At 37.6% G+C, this 19259-nt stretch overlaps 2 protein-coding genes across 2 annotated transcripts in view; one reads left to right on the plus strand and one right to left on the minus strand.

Moving 5' to 3' along the window:
* LOC118423951 (calpain-7-like) overlaps nucleotides 1–19259 on the minus strand; it is a gene marked incomplete in the record, with an annotated part of 72371 nt that overhangs the window by 30341 nt on the left and 22771 nt on the right. The window contains 2 exon segments of the mRNA XM_035832281.1: nucleotides 10150–10236; nucleotides 13772–13987. Of these exon segments, the coding sequence (XP_035688174.1) occupies nucleotides 10150–10236; nucleotides 13772–13987 (303 nt within the window).
* Nucleotides 1–19259, plus strand: part of LOC118423953 (melatonin receptor type 1B-B-like) — a 45009-nt gene that overhangs the window by 14260 nt on the left and 11490 nt on the right. Inside the window, exon 2 of the mRNA XM_035832282.1 lies at nucleotides 8094–8197. The gene's annotated coding sequence lies outside the window, so the exon portion shown is untranslated. The remainder of the gene's footprint in view (nucleotides 1–8093; nucleotides 8198–19259) is intronic.

Here is a 19259-nt window from a genome sequence, read left to right on the forward strand (position 1 = left end):
CAGATACTCATCTCATCAAATCCTCATGGTTACAATGTTTCTGTAATAAATAAAGATAAGAAAAGTCCAGTTTGGTGAAGAGTTATTATTATAATGTAAATAGTATTGTTAATAATAAATAGCTATGTTTTTCTAGTATTGGTTACCTGCCCTTGTCAGGTTTATAACACTAATGTGTCTGAGCCTTTTGTACATTAATTGGGCACTGAGGTGAATCAATATCCATATTTGCACTAAGTTCCTCAAACCTGGGTAATAATAGCACAGAAAAAAAGGACCACAATGTAAATATCAGTCAGATGATAGCACTATGAAATGAAAATCTTGTTCAGAATTCACTCTAAAATGGTTGTATGATTAGCTATGCTACAACAGTCCCTCCCGCGATACTTATAGAACAGTCCCGCAAGGAGGTCACATGACTAGTGCCCGCCATTTTGAATTGCTGTAGTTAATGTATGGTAGTATCGGCGGCGTACATTTTGACCCAAAACAGGGACTTAAAATGCTTGTAAAGCACGGAAACTCCGTACACATCAATGGGACACCATCTTGAACATGTTTGTGGCGGTAGGTTTAGGTGTCATTGCGCGACGGCCGATATTTTTGTGGATATAGTGGGCATTCGCTAAAAAGACATTTTGCTGGGCGTTCGCTAAAAAGACCATCGAGAATCGAAAACTTTGATTTATGTCACTTCGGGTCAATGGATTGACTTGAAACTCAGGATTAATACATGGGAGCACAACGTGGACATATTCCAAGCAAAAAAAATGAGATTCGTGCAGCGCGGACTTCTCTAGAGTGGGCATTTGTGGGCATTCGCTAAAAAGACCATGCGTGTGAGACCTACATGTAGTGGCAATGACTTCCCAGAAACAGGATACAGGAACAAAGGAACAGCAACCTTACTTTCTTTGTGTGTGTGTTTGTGTGACTGTGCGTGTGTGTGTTCTACATTCTTTGAATGTTAACATTCAAATAATAAGAAAATGAAAGACATTACACACAACTGTAAATTTACCCATTGTCAAGCTTGTGCACTGTTGGCAATACTAAGTATACAACCTAAGCTCGAAGGCACACACTCACAAACGAACATACCAGCTTCCTAAAACATTCTCCCTGGTATAACTCTGAGTCATTACTTCTTGCCATGTTGTCAGCAAGACTTATGTTTCATCATTTAGGACTTAACCGGTTAAGTGCACAGAAGGGACATGGGGCGAACATATGCAACTACGGTATTTGGTTATGGCCCAAGTGTGCTATTTCAAGGAAGATAAATGTAGAAGCGCAATATAAATGTTTGTCACTAATATCATTTAACCAATAGGAACTACAGTTGGACAAACATATCCTTCCATTATACATGTGGAGCTTAAGACTCTCATTTCAATACATCAAGACTAGTCTTGCTTAACTAACGTTGACTTAGTGTGAACTGCCTATTCTGATTCATTGCACTTGTGGTGTCAGTGGAGGATTTCGGTGGAAACCATGTGAACACAACGAGGAACCCAAATGCATTTCTGGTGAGCATATACATGTACATGTAACCCCTCTGAGAGCAGGTTATCGTAAAAGATGACTTGTCATGATGGAATGTTACATTTCCAGCCAGACGTCTCAGAGGTGAGGTTCAGATTCTTGGAAGGCTGCACTGTAGAAGATGATTCCATCAACAACCTTAATGGACCTGTGAACTAGATACTTCTGATTGAAGATAACATTGTCCGAGTAAGATATCAGACTGAAAAGCACTTACCGGTAGTCAAAATGCAATGTCAGACAACTGACACTGGTGCAATACGATGTCGAACTCATAAATTTACGTCCGAAGTTATAGCACCATCTGTTATCTCTCACAAAGACAGATTTCAATAAACTTTTTTCAATCAATGTATGGTGACTGACAGATTGGTTGAGTGTAAATTGTACTACACGGTTGTTCTCCTTATAAAATAATCAACTTGAAAACATTCTCTACCTTACGCTTGTAGTAAAAAATGATAAAAGAACATCTTAATAAATTTTGTTGTTGTAAATCATGTTATGTAAATCCTGCCCAATATACATTAAGCTACAGGATGCAAGAATGACTCCAAATCCTATCAAATGGAAAGCAGAGGGTTGATGATTGGTAGTTTATTATATATTTCTTTGGGATATCGATCCCCATATTCAACCTTTGGTTCATGTATTGGTTTGTTGACCTAATATCAGATTTATCATACTAGTACTCAGAAAGTATTATGAATGGATAGACTAGAAAGTTTGTTGTCATTGTTGGGAATGTGTCAAGATGTATCTAAAACCATCTTCAACTTAAATTGTTCCTCATATTATTCATCAACTTTTATTTATTAGAATTTGCACATTTCCGTCACATCTCGCAGACATGAGCAATGTTTCTCTGTTTTGGTCAATTTTAGAAAAATATTGAAAATGTTACTATATAAAAAAAAAGAAGAAATACATTGTAAATCATTTCATCTGAATTAAAAGTACTACATTTAAGTACCAGTGGTAATTCAATCACCAAAATCTGAAAATGCATGTTCTGCTATTATAATAGGGTCTAACAAACTGAAAAAAAAAGAAACCTCGAATTTTTTCCCCTGTTGAGGACCAGTCTTTATTTCAAATAGATTGAAAGTATCAACCACTCCATGCTGGGTACTTAGCCAGGATGTTTCCACTCTAGGTTCTATGCATCACAATTCTTACTTTTCACAGCAGGGAAAATGAAGCTTTATCATCAGGTGGGCTATAATTAAAGCTTAAAGAACCAGAAAGCAAGCTTCCATTTCCAACGGCAGCCAATAATCCATGTGTAGACATGCCGAGCGTCATGCTAATCCTCATAGCATAGTCCCCCTATATACATTATACATGTACCTGTGGTGTAATATGGGGCCACATTCTGAGATTCTGATATACATGCCCTATCTCCCAAACCAGCATGAATCTAAAATGTTTCCTGTAAGAAAAGTAATCCGTTCCACGAGGCAGGAAGTAATCCTGTGTCACAAGGGGGTGTACGCTAGAAGCATGACGCGCATGCAAATATTAATATTTTGTGTTTGGAAAAGCACAAATGAAGATTTAGTCATTAGTTTTACAAGGTAGGAAAAGTTAATGAAATTCTGAGTGATTTTCAAAGAGATTAATCAAAGACTTTAATCCCTCCAAAGTTTTACGTCAGACTCTGCACTTTTCTAGTGATCTTATCAACGATGTGCATGAACAGACTCAAATATTAATATTTTGTGTTTGATAAAGGAAAAGCTTAGTCATGAAATGAAGACTTAGTCATTAGTTTTCCAAGGTAGGAAAATTTAATGAAATTCTGTCATAACTGCACATAATATAATATAACTGCAGATGTATACTAATCTAATGTCAAACCAATCAAAGAGATTAATCTCTCTTAAGTTTTACGTCTGCACTTTTCTAGCAATTTTATCAATGTTTAGTTTACCTAGGAATTTTAGTTTTAAAGAAAAGTATTTCTGTCATAACTGCACATTTAAATATAACTGCATGCATACTAAAAAATAATCTAATGTGAAACCAATTAAAGACAATAATCCTTTCAAAGCTCCACATCTAAAATTTTCTGGCAATTTTATTAATGGTGGATCTTTTAGGCTAGTGTGGAAACAGGAGATAACAGAGCTCAATCTCTAGCAATCAGATAAAGCTGTAAAAACAAATTGTCACACACATGACGCTTCGCCCCAATTTCATTTCCTGACCTTGTGGGGAATGTGCCAGGCATAACATTTACAAGGAAAGCCAAAAATATAACACTAGATATTCATGTTGTGTGCCAAGCTGACAAGAGGATATACATAAGACAGTTAATGCCACTTTAACAATTTATCAGAACAACAATCACATTATCACAAAATTTGTCTAGTTTCATTCCCTGACATCTGAAAAGTGCACTTTATTTAATTGGTACAGGAGAACAATTATTGAATGTGTTGTGATTTTATCAAGAATGTCAAATGTACATGTAGACTTAAAGAAGAACTTCTTGATTGAACAACTTCTAATCTCCAAAGCAATCTTTATGCATAAGTTGGCCCACTACACTGTTCCACAATTTAAGTTATCTTTGGCAAGGTGTAGGTGCAGAAGTTTGATAGCCAATCTATTCCAGTAGATATTTTCAGATGCAAGTGCAAATGTAGGTACAAATGCCCTTCATTCTTATCTGAAATATATTAATCTAACATTCATTTCTATCTTCCTGACTTCTGGTCTTTACCAATGTAGGAATGTGTTGCACAGTAGATCATTCTATTCTTTTTAGAATATTATCAGAAAACTTAGAATTTTTCTTTTATTGGGGTGACACACTAGTCTTACTTGGAAAAGAACAAATGTAGGTGTTACATGTATAATTGTTTTAAAATTTAATATTGATTATAGGACATACTGTATGGCAGATAACCAAAAATATCTTTTTTCATCTATCCGTTATACGAATGTTGTTGGAATGACATGCAACTTGACTGCCTTATCTCCAAACTATTTCCTCTCTCTTCAACCTTCGTCAGATCACTAATGACAGCTTTTCCGGTACATGTAGCTATGCACGTAATGTTCTGATATCTCAGATATGGCATGGAAAACAAAACTCCTCCCTATATACCCCACAAAAACTGTAGATATAGAAATCAGTATGACTCAGCGTAGCACACTGCATCAACTGCAACAGCTTGCCAGCGCAGCACAATAGAACTGTTAGTAGGAATTTGTCGACAATCCTTAATTCAGTGAGTCTATATTTCAAGGCAAACAAATCTCTATGCTTGGCTAGGATGCAAAGATTAATTTTGCATTTGGCCTCTATCACTCTATCAATATATGTATTCCCCTACCGATGAAAACATAACTACATTTTGTATTTGAGCATGATAAAGTCACTGACTCATAATCACAATGCACTTGCTGGTTTACACAGCTTTTCAAGAAGTTGGGGACCAGTTTTTTCCAGAAAAATCCGGCAAAGTCCAGATTTTGAATTCAATAAGTCTAATATCAGCTGTACACCTGCAACTTTATCCCTCCTCCTACTGACGTACATCAGCCTAAGGGCATCACCACAGAGCTAACCAAACCAGGAAAGGGTTAAGGTACTAATAAATACAATTCCCCTTCTATTGACGTGGGCTGGGAAGCAAACTTAAGTGCACGTGGCGTTACACTATGTACATGTACCCGCCTGCTGGTTCATCACATTATGTATAGACTAACTTGGGACTGCCCAATGCATTATTGCAGTGGAAGGTTTCGACGGAAACCATGTGAATGCAAATTTAAGGTGAACATGTATAACCTTGCCTCGTTGGAAAGGTAGTTACCGTGTGATACGCAATTCATCAGCAAAGATGACTTGTTATCATTGGAATGTACAAAATGTAATATTTCCTGACAGACCCCTAGGGAAAGGTTCAGGTTCTTGGAAGGCTACGAGCTGAGTTCATAAGAAACGTGCTTGAAGTATGGCTCTCCCCAAACATGGGACCTCCATTTAATGTCCTATCTATAAGGGACAGCCCTAGCCAAAGCTAGGTACTGAGTGAAGTGAGGAAAGTCATATAAAGTGTCATTCTCAAGGGCACAAGATGAGTGACATGGCAGGTTTCGAACTCGAAACCTCTTGGGTCTGACCTGAAAGTGCTGCCGATTAGGCCACACGATCTCATGATGAAACGACAATTGACCCTGTGAAGATACCTCTGATTGAGGATAAAATTATCTAAGCAAGATAGATTAAAAGGTACATATCTTTCACAAACAGACAAAGACTTATTCAAACTAAATAAACTTTTTCATCAAGCATCCAACAATCATTGTGTTTGTTGATCATCATTAAAAAATCCCTTCTGGAAATAAACAAACCAACATTCGAACTATCAATTACAACTTTTCTCCTTTTTACAATCTTCACCTTATGGTTTTTGCTTTGATGAAGTTGCTATTAGACCTGCATAAAATGTACTGGCTGAGCTGTCAAACTTTGCTGTAGGTCACCTTTACATACGTGAAGTACATGTACTACATAGCTCTGTTGAAATACAAGCTTATTCACTGTCAAAATATTCATGCAGCCAAAAAGGTGCATATCTGACTACAAACACTGACATGTATACTAAATTTGTATCTTTCCTTGCAAGGACTAGTTTTTCCAGAAAAATCTACCTGTGGCCAGAGCTTGCCCTCACCTTTACACCTACACTCACTCTATCCCTCCCCCTCCTAATCCAAGAATGCTTTTAAAAAGTTGATGACCAGTTTTACCAGAAAAATCTGGCAAAGGCCAGAGCTTGACATCATCCAACTCCAGCTCTACATGTACACCTGTGCCAACTATACCCCTCCTACAAATGACGCACATTAACACATGTTCACGTGTAGGAGCGCTCTAGGGCATCACTACAAAGCTAACAGAACCTTAATATGACTAAGAAGCCAATAAATCCAGTTCCGCATCACCTGTCATTCACTGGTTAACAACTTATAGGCGGCATAATCTTCATCATGCTAAAGGCGGCTGCCTTAACTGCAAGAAGAAGAAACATTATTGCATTACACCATGCAACCTACAGGCTGGTTCATCAGATTAGGTACACGGATACAATAACATGAGGAAGTTCTCTTTACAAATTCTGGGATCAACCAAAAGTTTTTTCCTCATCCTATAACTTTTTGTAATCTTTTTTTAATGCTTATTTGCACGTAGACCAGTAGCTTAAGCAGCCAGTCGCATCCATCCTAGTTCAGGTTTTGTCCTCTAATTGCTTCCCTGCAGTCTGGCATCTGTTCATAGAGAGTCATTTGGCATTTGTATCCCTAAAGTATAAGCCACCGCTAGCTTTGAAAGGGAATGGCAACAGAGATTGAGCAAGAACTTAGAACTCTGTTACATTGCATCTTGAAATATTTGATACCGAAAATGATGAATGAATTAAAGACCTTTATTGTACATTTATGCCTCAATGGGCTAGTTACAGGTCACTGATAACAGACATGCAGAAAAGCAATAAGATACAATTCAACTATTTGAAGGTGCTAAGCTAACAGGATGGTCAACATCTTTTTGCTTCTTGACACTTATGGACAATGTAGAGGATGTATGGATGGACTGTACATGTAGAGAGAGAGAGGTCAGCAGAGTGTATAATTAGATACTTTATTGAGTCCATTAGTCAAGAACACAAATTGTAAAAAGCTTATTAGAATTAATAATTGATAAAGCTAATTATAAGAATATAGAGCATGACAATCATGGTACTCCTAAGTTTTTGCAGGATTGATAATTTGAACGGCTCATTCATTTTCACTTATTTCAATTTTGCATCTTATTATCCAGTCCATGTTAAAGAAAAAACCTTCAATGCTACATGTATTTTCATGCTGACATGGTCTAATATGGTGTGTCCAAAAAGCTGGTGAAGGGCCAACTCAATTTGCAGCCTGGGAGCACAGCTCACTTAAAATTTGCCAAAACAAAAAAGAGATTCTGACACACCCTAGTAGTGCTTACACCGCCTTCATCATCAGATCGTCCTTATCAATCCTAGCTTCTGCCTACACTCTATTTCAGGCACATAACAAACATTTGTCACATGGCATCCAATTTGAAAGGGAGCACAGCTTACTAAAAATTGACCAAAACATGAAAGAGATTCTAACAAACTTTATGCATACCCTAGTGCATACACCTCCTTCATCATCAGATCGGTCTTATCAATCTGTGCATCTGCCTACACTCTATTTCAAACACACAACAAACATTTGTCACATGGCATCCAATTTGAAAGTTATCATTTCATACTTACTCAAGCGTATCTCATTCTATTCTGTAGAATTAGACAAGGGGCTAACCTATCTCAATGGATTGAATTCATCTTCCTCCCAAGCAAGAAATTGGTGCTGACGTTTTGTCAGATAGCACCGAGGGCAAGCTTTATCACTTCAGGGAAGCCTAGTTATCGATCATCCTCACCACTCCACCCTCCCGGTCTGCATGGCTCTGGGGTGCAATTAACTCTTGGACCTTAATTTCCCAACAGCCTGACGTTATCTGGTAGAGGAGAGTCAAAACTGGAACTACAGGACTGACGACAGGAAGACACCTGCGTGTGGCTGAAGTTTCGCTCTTACATCTTCTTTCCAGGTTTGTACTCTCTGTTTCTGAGTAGAAACATAGTCTTTTTGGTTTGAATGTTATTACTGGTGTCTAAATGTAGTTTTGATAAGATTCTGCATTGTGTGGTACTAGTGAGTGCAATCATTACAAGGTAGTTGAATGTGTAGTGCCTTTTCCGTGAGGCCTGTCCTTGGTGCTGAACTAGGTTGGTAACAACTAGCGTTACATGACAAGTGTCTCTGCAACTTGTAGAAATATGAGATTGTTGCAATTTGACACTTGAGAAAAACATAAGCTACATGTACTTGCACTTTGGCAAGCTACAGTAAGGGTTCATATGCATCAAAAAGTTCAAAAAGCAAAAAGCATTTGGAGCTGTCTCTTCACCATTAGACTCAGCACATTGATTGTTTCATGGGGCAGAAAATGAATCTTTCCACCCTCCTAATCTGAAACGTTTTGCGTGATTCACTGTAGCATATACAATACTGCATGGTCAAAAGACACAAGTGTAGTTTCACACATTTCAGAAGTCACGTACGAGGTATTACTGAGAAATGCCCTGTCCTTGGTGCTGATCCTACATCAGACGATGTTCTTCCGTCCACCTGTTACCAAACAACTTCAGCAGCTGAAAATAGATAGAGCCAATTTACCAAGGATGCTCTGCCTCTGATGCCCAATCAATACCACAAGTGTGAGGTTTGCCTGCAGCCATCTGTTACCTACCTCCCTCACCCTTCAGCTCTAAAGCTCTCAAGGATGTTTAATGAAACCAGAAACACAGGAGTGTCTTGGAAACCAGAAAGGCTGACATGGAGCCAAACTTCTGTAAATGCATTTAAGTTTGCAGGGATTTAATTTTGCGGTAGCGGGAAAGACGACTTTTCGCAGTGGTTTTAAGTTTGCGGTAGCAACATGCACTGTAGTCTTTTACTAACATGGAAAAAATGTTCACGGTAGTTTTAAGTTCGCAGTGAAGTGGCCACGCAAAAACTGCGAACATTAAACCACCGCGAAAGTTTCTGCATTTACAGTATATCTAAAGGGGAACTGTACCAATGAAATAAAGTGGAGACAACTTGGGTGCACATATCATTGTCAAGGTGACCAGAGTCAGTAACTCTAAATTTGCCATGTACCATCATAACGCTGATGACTACACTTTTCAACACCCAGCCCAAAGACCATACAAGTTAGACTTGTGTATTAGGTGCAAAAAACCAACAGTTCTTATTGATAAGTGATATCTAGGAAGCATTAAGCTTTCTCTCAAGCATAACATTTCAAGGAGAAGGTGATATCTTTGCATATTACTTGAAAAAGGATACTGTCCTTGGTGCTGATCTCATATGCAACAACAGTAATGCCCATACGATTATCATAATGCAACATATACCCACAGGCTTTTACAAAGCTGCAAATGGCAGCCATGTCTCCTAATGACTGAGCCTGTCCTTGTAATATCAGAACTAGTGGCTTTATATCAAGGACTTCTTGTGGCGTAAGATACTCCAAGCTAAGTATACTCTAAAGCTCTAGTGCACGATTTTTGGAAATTGGCTGGCAGAAACTGACTCCATGAATGGGTTCTGAACACTCTGCTGCACAGGGGGTGATCATCACCGGAAATTAAGTATACAGAGTTTGAGAGCACTCAGTGTTATCTATTAGGAACATTATTTCCTCTGTAACTTCCTTCTGCTTCCACTGTTATTAGTGTAGTCAACTAGGAGAGTGGAAAGCTCTACCATGCCAAAGTTGGCCATATCTTTCAGTGCTGAAAATTTCTTTAAGAAATCTTTAATCTAGGTTCAAAACTTTTAACTCAAAAATTGTTTCTGTAAGAAGGCCTACCAAACTCCTACATATGAAAAAGCATTCTTTCTTAGCCAGAACTCTTTCAATAGGTACCCTGTTAAAAGACAAATAATTCAACACTGGTGAGGATATAGGTTACAGATTGTAATAAAACTTACCTGAATGGTACTGGGAATGCAAACCTCTCTTTTAGATCCACAGACATGAAGGGCACGTAACTTCTTCCATTGATATTGGATGTGTGCCTAAAAAAAAAGTAAAAAAATGTCAGCAAATGGGAAAAAATACAACTTTAGTTCAACCAGATGGACAGGTACAAGTCAACTAGCATACTTCAACTTGATTTCACGCAAAAATTCCTTGTAATTTTTGCGGATTCTTCTCTGTCTGTATTGCTTGAATGTTCAGTGTAACGTTTTCTTTTTCTACACTTTTACTTTACATTATCTAACTGACTGCACTTAGCCCATGATGGGCATGGGTATGCAATAAAGATCACTGTCATTGTCATTGTCAGTATACACAAGCTGCATGAAATAAAAGCAATGTGGATATCACAATAAAGGAAGGCAAAAATAAGTTAAGAAAACTACTTGTTGAGCAGAATCATCCACTATTTCCGCATTTTGGAAAAATCAAACGTCCTTCTTCTTATGTAAATCGTTCGCAAACCGCAGTCACTTCTCAGAATCCTACCATTAAATCCTGTATATCCATTAAGAGCTTTTGAGTCATCCTGTTACCAAGAAACAAACAAACAAGTACTGGCAAACGGAAGCTCCTTTTCAAGTTGTCTTGTGTCCTGACCACTTAAACCAAAAAGGAACATCTGGCTTTTCCTTTCCTTCTGAAATTTATCTTAAGTTAAGTGACACATAGATATGCTGTGATCAGGCTGGATTAAAACTTCTGATAGCAAGCTTTTCTACTTACCGTAGGAAATCTACCTGGCCATATTTTGCCTTGAGAATGATCACCCTTACAAAGATCACAATGTAAGTATTTGTAGACAGATCATACTAGTTTGAAAATTTCACAGGTAGTGCACTATGGACTTAGACAGCACCTGGGCTCCTGAAATATAATCATTCTTAGAAGATGTCTATCAATAGTATCAAGTCATACTTGTTGATAAAACTTAAGTCTGAACTGATGCCAACATTCTGCAAATAGGAACTTTCTCTGATCAATGGATTCACTTCAAGTGGTTGGAATAAGATACAAAATAGCTCACAGTTATGCAACTTTTACATCAAGGAAATGGAAAAGCTGCCCTACATGTATATCCTGCTCACATGGACATTAGGTGCCATTGGAGATAACCGATTCCTTAAAGAGAAATGACTAGTAAGTGTAGACTTTGGGGCCAGTGAACTCTAGAGAACCGATCTGCACGCAGCCATAGGAACACCTTTTCATGCATTTCAACTGTCGGACAATATTTAGACAAGGATAGAAATGAACCATTCTTTACTCTTCAAGCTTCTACAACAGTCTAGTGACCTGAGATAAAGTCATTAAAGCTACTTATCAATCTTGTGGGGTTTGCTAATAATCAGTAGATCTCAGTTCAGTCTCCCTGGGTTTGCTTAATTACTGCCCTAGCCCAGGCCAATCATTACTAGCAGTGTAATACAAAATGTAATTTGTCCAGGAGATTATTCACTGTGAAAAGTTTCTATTCAGGAAACGTATGAGAAAAACTTTGATCTCGTAGATGTGTACAGCAGACCTACAAATTATCAGGTCATTTCCTGTAGTCACTTTTGTCCCTAATTAAAGTTATGCATGTATAAAGTTTTTGCATGGTACTATGAGTTTTTAGTCTGATCATACACTTCTCAATAATAGATCCCTGCTGCCACTCTTCCACTTGTTGATATACCAGTCTATTATTATAATAACTATTGTAATACACATTTTATAAAAAAGGAATTCATATTTTGACATTCATAATCAAGATTATTGTGTATATTTCAATACACATGTATCTGTGTCTTTTAGAATCTAAATTGAAAGGCTTAGCTTGCTTTTGTACGTACATGTAAGCATGTCGTAACAGTGTAAAGTGGTATTCAAAAAGTGCCTCAACACAATATGAATTTTCTTTTGGCACTTTTACACTGGACAACTTTGTTAAAACAATTACTGTAGGGACTTATTTCAGTAATCTGCCTTCTGATCTCCCGGGTAATTTGGGGGCGACAAGCTTCATACCCAGAACCGCAATTGGGACTCACTAATTAGCCAAATGTTCTGTGTCACTGATTACAGAACCTGTAGGTAATGACAAGTATGACGGTGGAGATAAAAGGACTTCTATTATGAGGATTTTGTTAATCCTCCCACACTAATGCCCCATTGAAAACTGTAACAGCCACACAAATTATCCTTTTACACACGTTTCCACTGGAGATTGCAAATGTGCTGCAACAGTTAAGCAAATCCATCCAAACATCTGATGGATTACATAATGAATTTCATCTATAGATGAAAACCAATTTTTTTATACTCTGTGTGTTTGTTTAAAACCATACTGCACCATATTCCAATCTTTTATTGTTTACTCATTTACACACCGTTTCCACTAGAGGATGCAAACGTTCTGCAACAGCTAAACAAATACCCAAACATGTGATGGTTTACACAATGAATTTCATAGATAAAGACCAATCTTTTGATACTCTGTGTGTTCTGTTTTAAATCATACTGCACCATATTCCGATATTTTATGGTCTACTCATTTACACACGTTTCCACTAGAGGATTCAAATGTGCTGCAACAGCTAAGCAAATACCCCAAAATCGAATGGATCACACAATGAATTTCATACTACTAGATAAAGACCAATCTTTTGATACTCGGTGTGTTTTGTTTTAAACCATACTGCACCATATTCCAATCTTTTATGGTCTACCCATTATGATTTACACACGTTTTCACTAGAGGATGCAAACGTTCTGCAACAGTTAAGCAAATACCCTAAAATCTGATGGACCTGAATGAATTTCACAGATAAAGACTGATTTTTTTATACTCTGTGTTTTTGAAAATCATACTGCATCATATTCCAATAATGAAAGCAAGGGTTACATACATTGTAAATCCAATTTTTGTTGCTGTACAGTCACTCAGCAATCACTATCTGTTGGAAATAGGATTGCTGCCCTGGGTACTGGTTACTTTTCCATGTTGAAATGCTCATCCAATAACAAGTATTTCTAAAAATCTTATTGTCAAAATATGATTTGCCTTAGTGTTCGAAATTTAATCTTACAGGGTCACAGAATAACACACCACCTATTTGTTAATTACACGTTGATACAAGTTTCCATTTTGATGGAATCAACAACTTCTGATGATATGGCTTGAGTGATCGGTGTGGTTTCTGTATCTAGGGCAGGTAGCAGGAAGCAATTACATTGTACAGATAACAAATTGTCTGATTCCGGCAACATGAACCTTTGACACATGAGAAGCAAATAGCCAATCATTGGTCAACATAATCATCGTGACCTAGTAACATCACTCAACAAACATTGTACATGTACACTGGACTCTTATCCAGAAAACATTTGCTCATCTAGTAGATAAATAAGCAATAAATATCCTACATTTGCTGTTCCATATACTCTATCACACATCAAGGACTTGCACACATGTAGTAGTATACCGGAAACTTATGGTGCATTCATTGAAGATAATGTCAGTATTGTTTCTTCAGCAACAACATTAAGAAGATACACATTATTACATAGACAAGATAGTGAAGACCTTACCTAAGAACTTTAATTTCTTCTGCTGTATACCTCCCACCACCTCCTGTGGGACTCTTCTTTCCACCACCACCACCCCCTGACCCTTTGCTGGCAGGTGTGTCATCGCTCAGGTTGAGACCTGCAACTCCAAGGGGAGGGATGGCTCTGTTTGTAGCTGGTCTCTGTGGAGATGCCCCTCTCTGGGTAGTAGCTTGTTTTTTCTTCAGTTGTTCAGCTCTGTTTCACAATAAAGTAAAAATTCTATAGTTACCAGCAATATAAAAGAAGTGCTGAGCATTGATACAGCTAATTTCAAGTCCTTCCTGCACCAGAGGGTGCATATGGCAGCACCCATCTCCTTTTCAGTAGCCCTGGGCCACACAACTTTGTGCAATCACTATAGCAGGGGGCTAGTTCACTGGTAGCAGTGTGTGTTCAACTTCCATACTCTTTTCCGAATGCTGAGTGCTAATCAGAAAAAGCAGCATTTTAAAAGTCTTTGGTATGACTTGACTGCATGACTGCAAATATATCATTCTGTAGAGCAGTAAAGTTATCAAAAGAAAAATATCATTATTTACGCACAATGATAAAGACTACTGAACACAATTGACATGGTGCTGTTTGAAATAGATAAGCTAAATAGGGCTAAATAAGTAGTGGTCAGAGGTTTGATGCAATGCAGCCAGCCATTTCTGTATGCCTGTAGAATTAAGATGGTGCATAAAATGGTTCTTGTACCAGTTGACAAAGCAGGTAGAACAAGATGGAGCATTATAACAGATCAACAACACTGGCAACTCAGTTGCTCAAATACTGAATTTAAAACTTTCCACTCATTTGTTTTGACAACATAACTTCATCAAGCATAATTTTTTTTACTGATTTTGCTATTGAAACACTACCTTAAAAGTCTAATACTAGACTTGATCACTGTAAAATAATGCCTCACGTTTATGCCATAAGATCTCTATTATGAATGCCTAGCACGTTCTTTGCCATCATTAAGGCTTGAGGTTTAAATAGCATGACTTCCCATGTTCACAGAGATGGCAGACAGTGAAAAGGATACAAAGAATAGTTCAGCCTTTGGATCAATAAAGGAATTGCTTCGCTTTATCTGCAATCAGTTCAGCCATTTCAGTTTCACAGCTGCCTTCTTTGGGAAACCTTTTAGGTCAAGTGGGTCTAAACATGTTAATGTCATTGTCATCTGCCTATGATTCCTTCATGTCCATTGTCAGGCAATATTGGCATGGAACAGGGGAATAGATTGCAGCAATTACATGCACCATTCGTCACAATCAAGAATTGGCCGACTAGGAAGGTCTGATACATCTTCATACAGAATACTGAAGAGATCGATAACATTGAGCATCTCAACTAATCACAAGGGATCTAGAATTAGGTCAACTACATTTACATGACCGAGTAGTAGTTTGATGTGCTTCCCAAATGACTAGGGACTGAGAAGTCTATAATTTGTCAGATCACACAGCTCCAATAAGATCTAACTTTAATTCAAAGTGCAAGACCAAAGTAAATGAGGTGCCATCACTTACAATTAGGGGTGGGTACCGGGACAGAAAATTCAAGTAAAGGTCCAGTCCAGGTCCGGACTTGAACGTGGACCTAATTTAATTATCATAATATCAGTGAATGAATGAATGAATAAATGAATGAAAAGTTGGGAATGGGCGATACTCAAAACAATTGTCCATCTACTGGTATTTTAAAATCCTATCTTCATGGAAACAAGTCTACACGTGTAACTCTCTATATACAAATGTAGGTATAGACCTAAGTTTGACTATAAGAACTTGATAAAAAATTACTAATACATGTATATCAACTCTCCTCTGCTTTGCTCTAATGTTATTTTCTTGGATCTGTAAAGCTTAACAAAAATGAACAGCTACCGGTACAATCTGTTTATTTTCTTATCGGTCCAAAATCTGGTCCTCTGATTTTTTTCAGGTCTGTTTTTTCTGGACCGGTCCAACAAGAAAAATATGGTTTTGTACCAGTCTTGTACATCGTACCGGTACCCACCCCTGCTTACAATTCTTGCAAATTCTGAATACAGAAACTGCTTCAGATCTATAACTGACTGTCAGAGGGCCTATGTTGCCATGCAGGAGCCACACCATAGATGAACCTCACTCAAATCACAGACACTTTCTTGGAAATACATCTTGAATAACATTAGTGCTTGTAATTAGTTTATGCCCTCACTTGAAAGTGTCATAGGTGTAAGCCTTTTAACCTTAGTTTCCCTCTTGCATGTGCGTCACACTAGTTGCCTAAGGTCAGTACTGTATTTCAAAGGGAGATTTCATTAAGTTGAATGACTCCATTGGAACAGAACTCTCCCTGTGGCAAAGTCTGAAATTTTGCTTTTCACACATACATTGTAGATCAATAAAGGTAGCTGAACCCCACAAGTTGAATGTTGTAAATACCTACTTACCAACCAAGGGTAAAATTTGAGACTAGCAATTTTGTCAAAATGGGATTCAATTTCCTCAGCTAGTGTTATTTGACCTTGGAGAATGGTAGTGGTTTGTGAACTTCCAGTGGATTAATATTGTACATCTTGACAGCTGCATACTAAAAGGTATGCAACTATCAGTTCTAACAGTTGGCGATTAAGAAGTAATACTATATCAGAACCAACAGAAAGTTATCAACATGATACTCTCATCCGTTTATAAACATACCAAATGCAGTTTTCAAACACAGTAACTGTTGCAATATGGAAAGAATGATCAATTCACATTTTATCAAAGGCTAGCATTAGCAAATGACGTGCATCATTTCCGTGATTATGAAGGAGGATTCAAAGCAATGAGACAACAAAGATACATCAGACTGATAGCTTAAGCTATGGGCACAACCCGCCGTACGTGCAAATACGTGCTGTCTACGTGCTGTCTACGTGACAAAACAATCTTTGGGCAATCTTTGGGGATCTGTAAGTGGTAGGTACCATCTCCGTATGAACTCGTAGGGGATCTGACGGATTTTGGAGCACGCAGACACGCCATAGAACTTTACGTGCACGCAAAACTTTGTGTGCCATCGGGCTGCGGATTCACCCCCTACACGCCTGCCCTGTACAGCCTGAACGTTTTCAAAAATACGTGGCGGACATGACCTCCAAAAAAAATGTACCGTCAATTTGCACGTACAGCAGGTTGTGCCTTTAGCTTTAGGGCCAGATCTGTACCTAAACCTCTGTGTCTGACGTTCAGTATGCAGCTCTAAGTCAGTGAGCCAGTCACAGCGTTGCAAAGGTGACTAATCCAAACTTAATCAAAGGTCAGTAAGCAAGCACAATCCTTCATTTCAGAGGATTATCACTAAAACTTTGCTGAGCTTACATGCAGGTTTGCCAATAGAGCCACAAACTAATCACAATACTTAGTCAAAGGTCAGTAACTTGAGTAAGCAAGGGCAATCTTTCATTTCCAAGGATTTAGCTGCAAGGATTATCCCTAAAACTTTGTTGAGCTTAGGTTTGCCAATGGAGCCACAAACTAATCATAGTGGTGCCACATTACCTTGCAATCAAAAAAAGAAGAAGAAAGGTTCAAAGATTAAAGAGAATACTCAAAGGCTTCAAAGAGACCTGAGAGTATAGATGGACAACAGATATGATAAAAGGTTTTCATTATACTAATGGCCAAATAGTCCATATATACAGTGTTGAAACACAGGTGCTACATTACAAAAATTACATAGTAATTACTACTGATCAGATTCTATAGATCAAACGGCTAACATGTTTGTAACTCACAATAATGCATCCAAAAATTTGGTTCAAATTTTCAGCTGACAGCCTTGTTATATATAACAGAATGGCCCATCTAGTGCGTAAATACTTATAGATAGGGTTATGATTTTTTAGTTATAAAAGTTTATCTATTTACAAGAAATCAGTTGTAAGACACAAATAAGACCTTAGTTTAAACTGTAAGTCTTAGTTTTGCTAACAAATGTAGCAAGGTTGTAGTTATATGACCTTCAAGGTACATTTTGTATAACATTCAAAACTCAACAAGTTTTTATTCCATTCCGAAAATTAAAGAAAGAAGACCCTTAAATCATTACAACTTTGCAACATGTTAGTCTTTAAAATCTTACATCTACATGTATATTGAAAAATGCCAAGGTTGTTGATTCAGTGACCTTCAAGCCAGAGTATATGAAGGACGTTGTAGTTGCCTGGGGCTTCTTATACCGGGACCAGGTGGTAGATAGACCACAGTATCAAACTTTCAGAGGGCTCAGCTGGAAACAGCTTTTGCATTTGAAACATGATGATTAGCAACCTCCCTGACTAAGGCATTAACATCATATTGAGTGTATCATATTGAGTATATCAAAAGAGCCTAATGCAGAAAACTGTGTAAACATGCCGCTGAATGAACAACAAGTCATTATAGTTTATAGAGCATCAAACAAGGAGGAGAGATATACAGGAAATAAAGCCTTATTACTTAGTCGTAATAGGGTATCAGCTAAGATGAAAGCTTAGTTTTTAACAAAAAAGTCCCTTTGAAAGAAATGAAAGCTTGTCGCCAATTCATGATGGCCTATCAAGGTAGACAGACTCAGGAAATGGTGTCAGACTTAGTACCTCTAATGTGAGGGTCAGATTTGACATGGGCAATCTAGGACAAGATGGACAACATAGTTGTGCAGAGCAAAAGTCTACTACAATGCTACATGTGACTTCTTGTAACTTCAATCATAAAAGTTTTCCTTTTTGATATGATTTTGTACTTTTAATGGGAAAGACGAACAAGGTAACCATAAAAAATATCCCTTGACATATTTGACATATGTCATACAATATTTCATGTCATAGCTGGCATGCATAGACCATATGACACTCTTCCAAAATTGCTGACAATCCATACCAGAATCTTCTTTTTTCTAGCACTCCTCTAGCATTTCCAATGAAACGTACAAAATGACAAGTCAACAGAAAAATCTTTTGGGAAAATAAGTACATGGTAATGTTACAATTTGGATACACAACATAACCCATATTTGTTCTGGAATTTGTTTGACTGCATGCTCTCCCACATGCTCAATTTCCCTTTCCCTTTCCCCATTGTTTTCACTTTCTATAATAGACAAATCTCTAGAGAATCTGACACATGTACAAAATGTAACCTTAGGCATATTCTTCAGTGACCTTAGGCCACACCAATTTAATTTCTTGGTTCACGGATTTTTTCATAAAACATATGGAGCGAAAGGGCGAAATAAATATAAAAATAAAGATTGTAAAATGGTTGGGGTAAAGTTAAGGGCTAATCCAAAACATAAAGAATAAAAAGTTTTCAGCTTGAAAAAGTACAAAACCACTATTAATATACAGTAACAGCACCTGTTGGTTACAAATTACAAAAGTAGTGTCACTTTCTATGTTTCATCGTCCCATTCTTCATGAATGAAAAATATAACTGCAATAATAATACCCACATTTTAAGGAGCT

The sequence above is a fragment of the Branchiostoma floridae genome, chromosome 10 (genome assembly GCF_000003815.2).
Source record: "Branchiostoma floridae strain S238N-H82 chromosome 10, Bfl_VNyyK, whole genome shotgun sequence".
In the NCBI taxonomy this organism is placed as follows: domain Eukaryota; kingdom Metazoa; phylum Chordata; class Leptocardii; order Amphioxiformes; family Branchiostomatidae; genus Branchiostoma; species Branchiostoma floridae.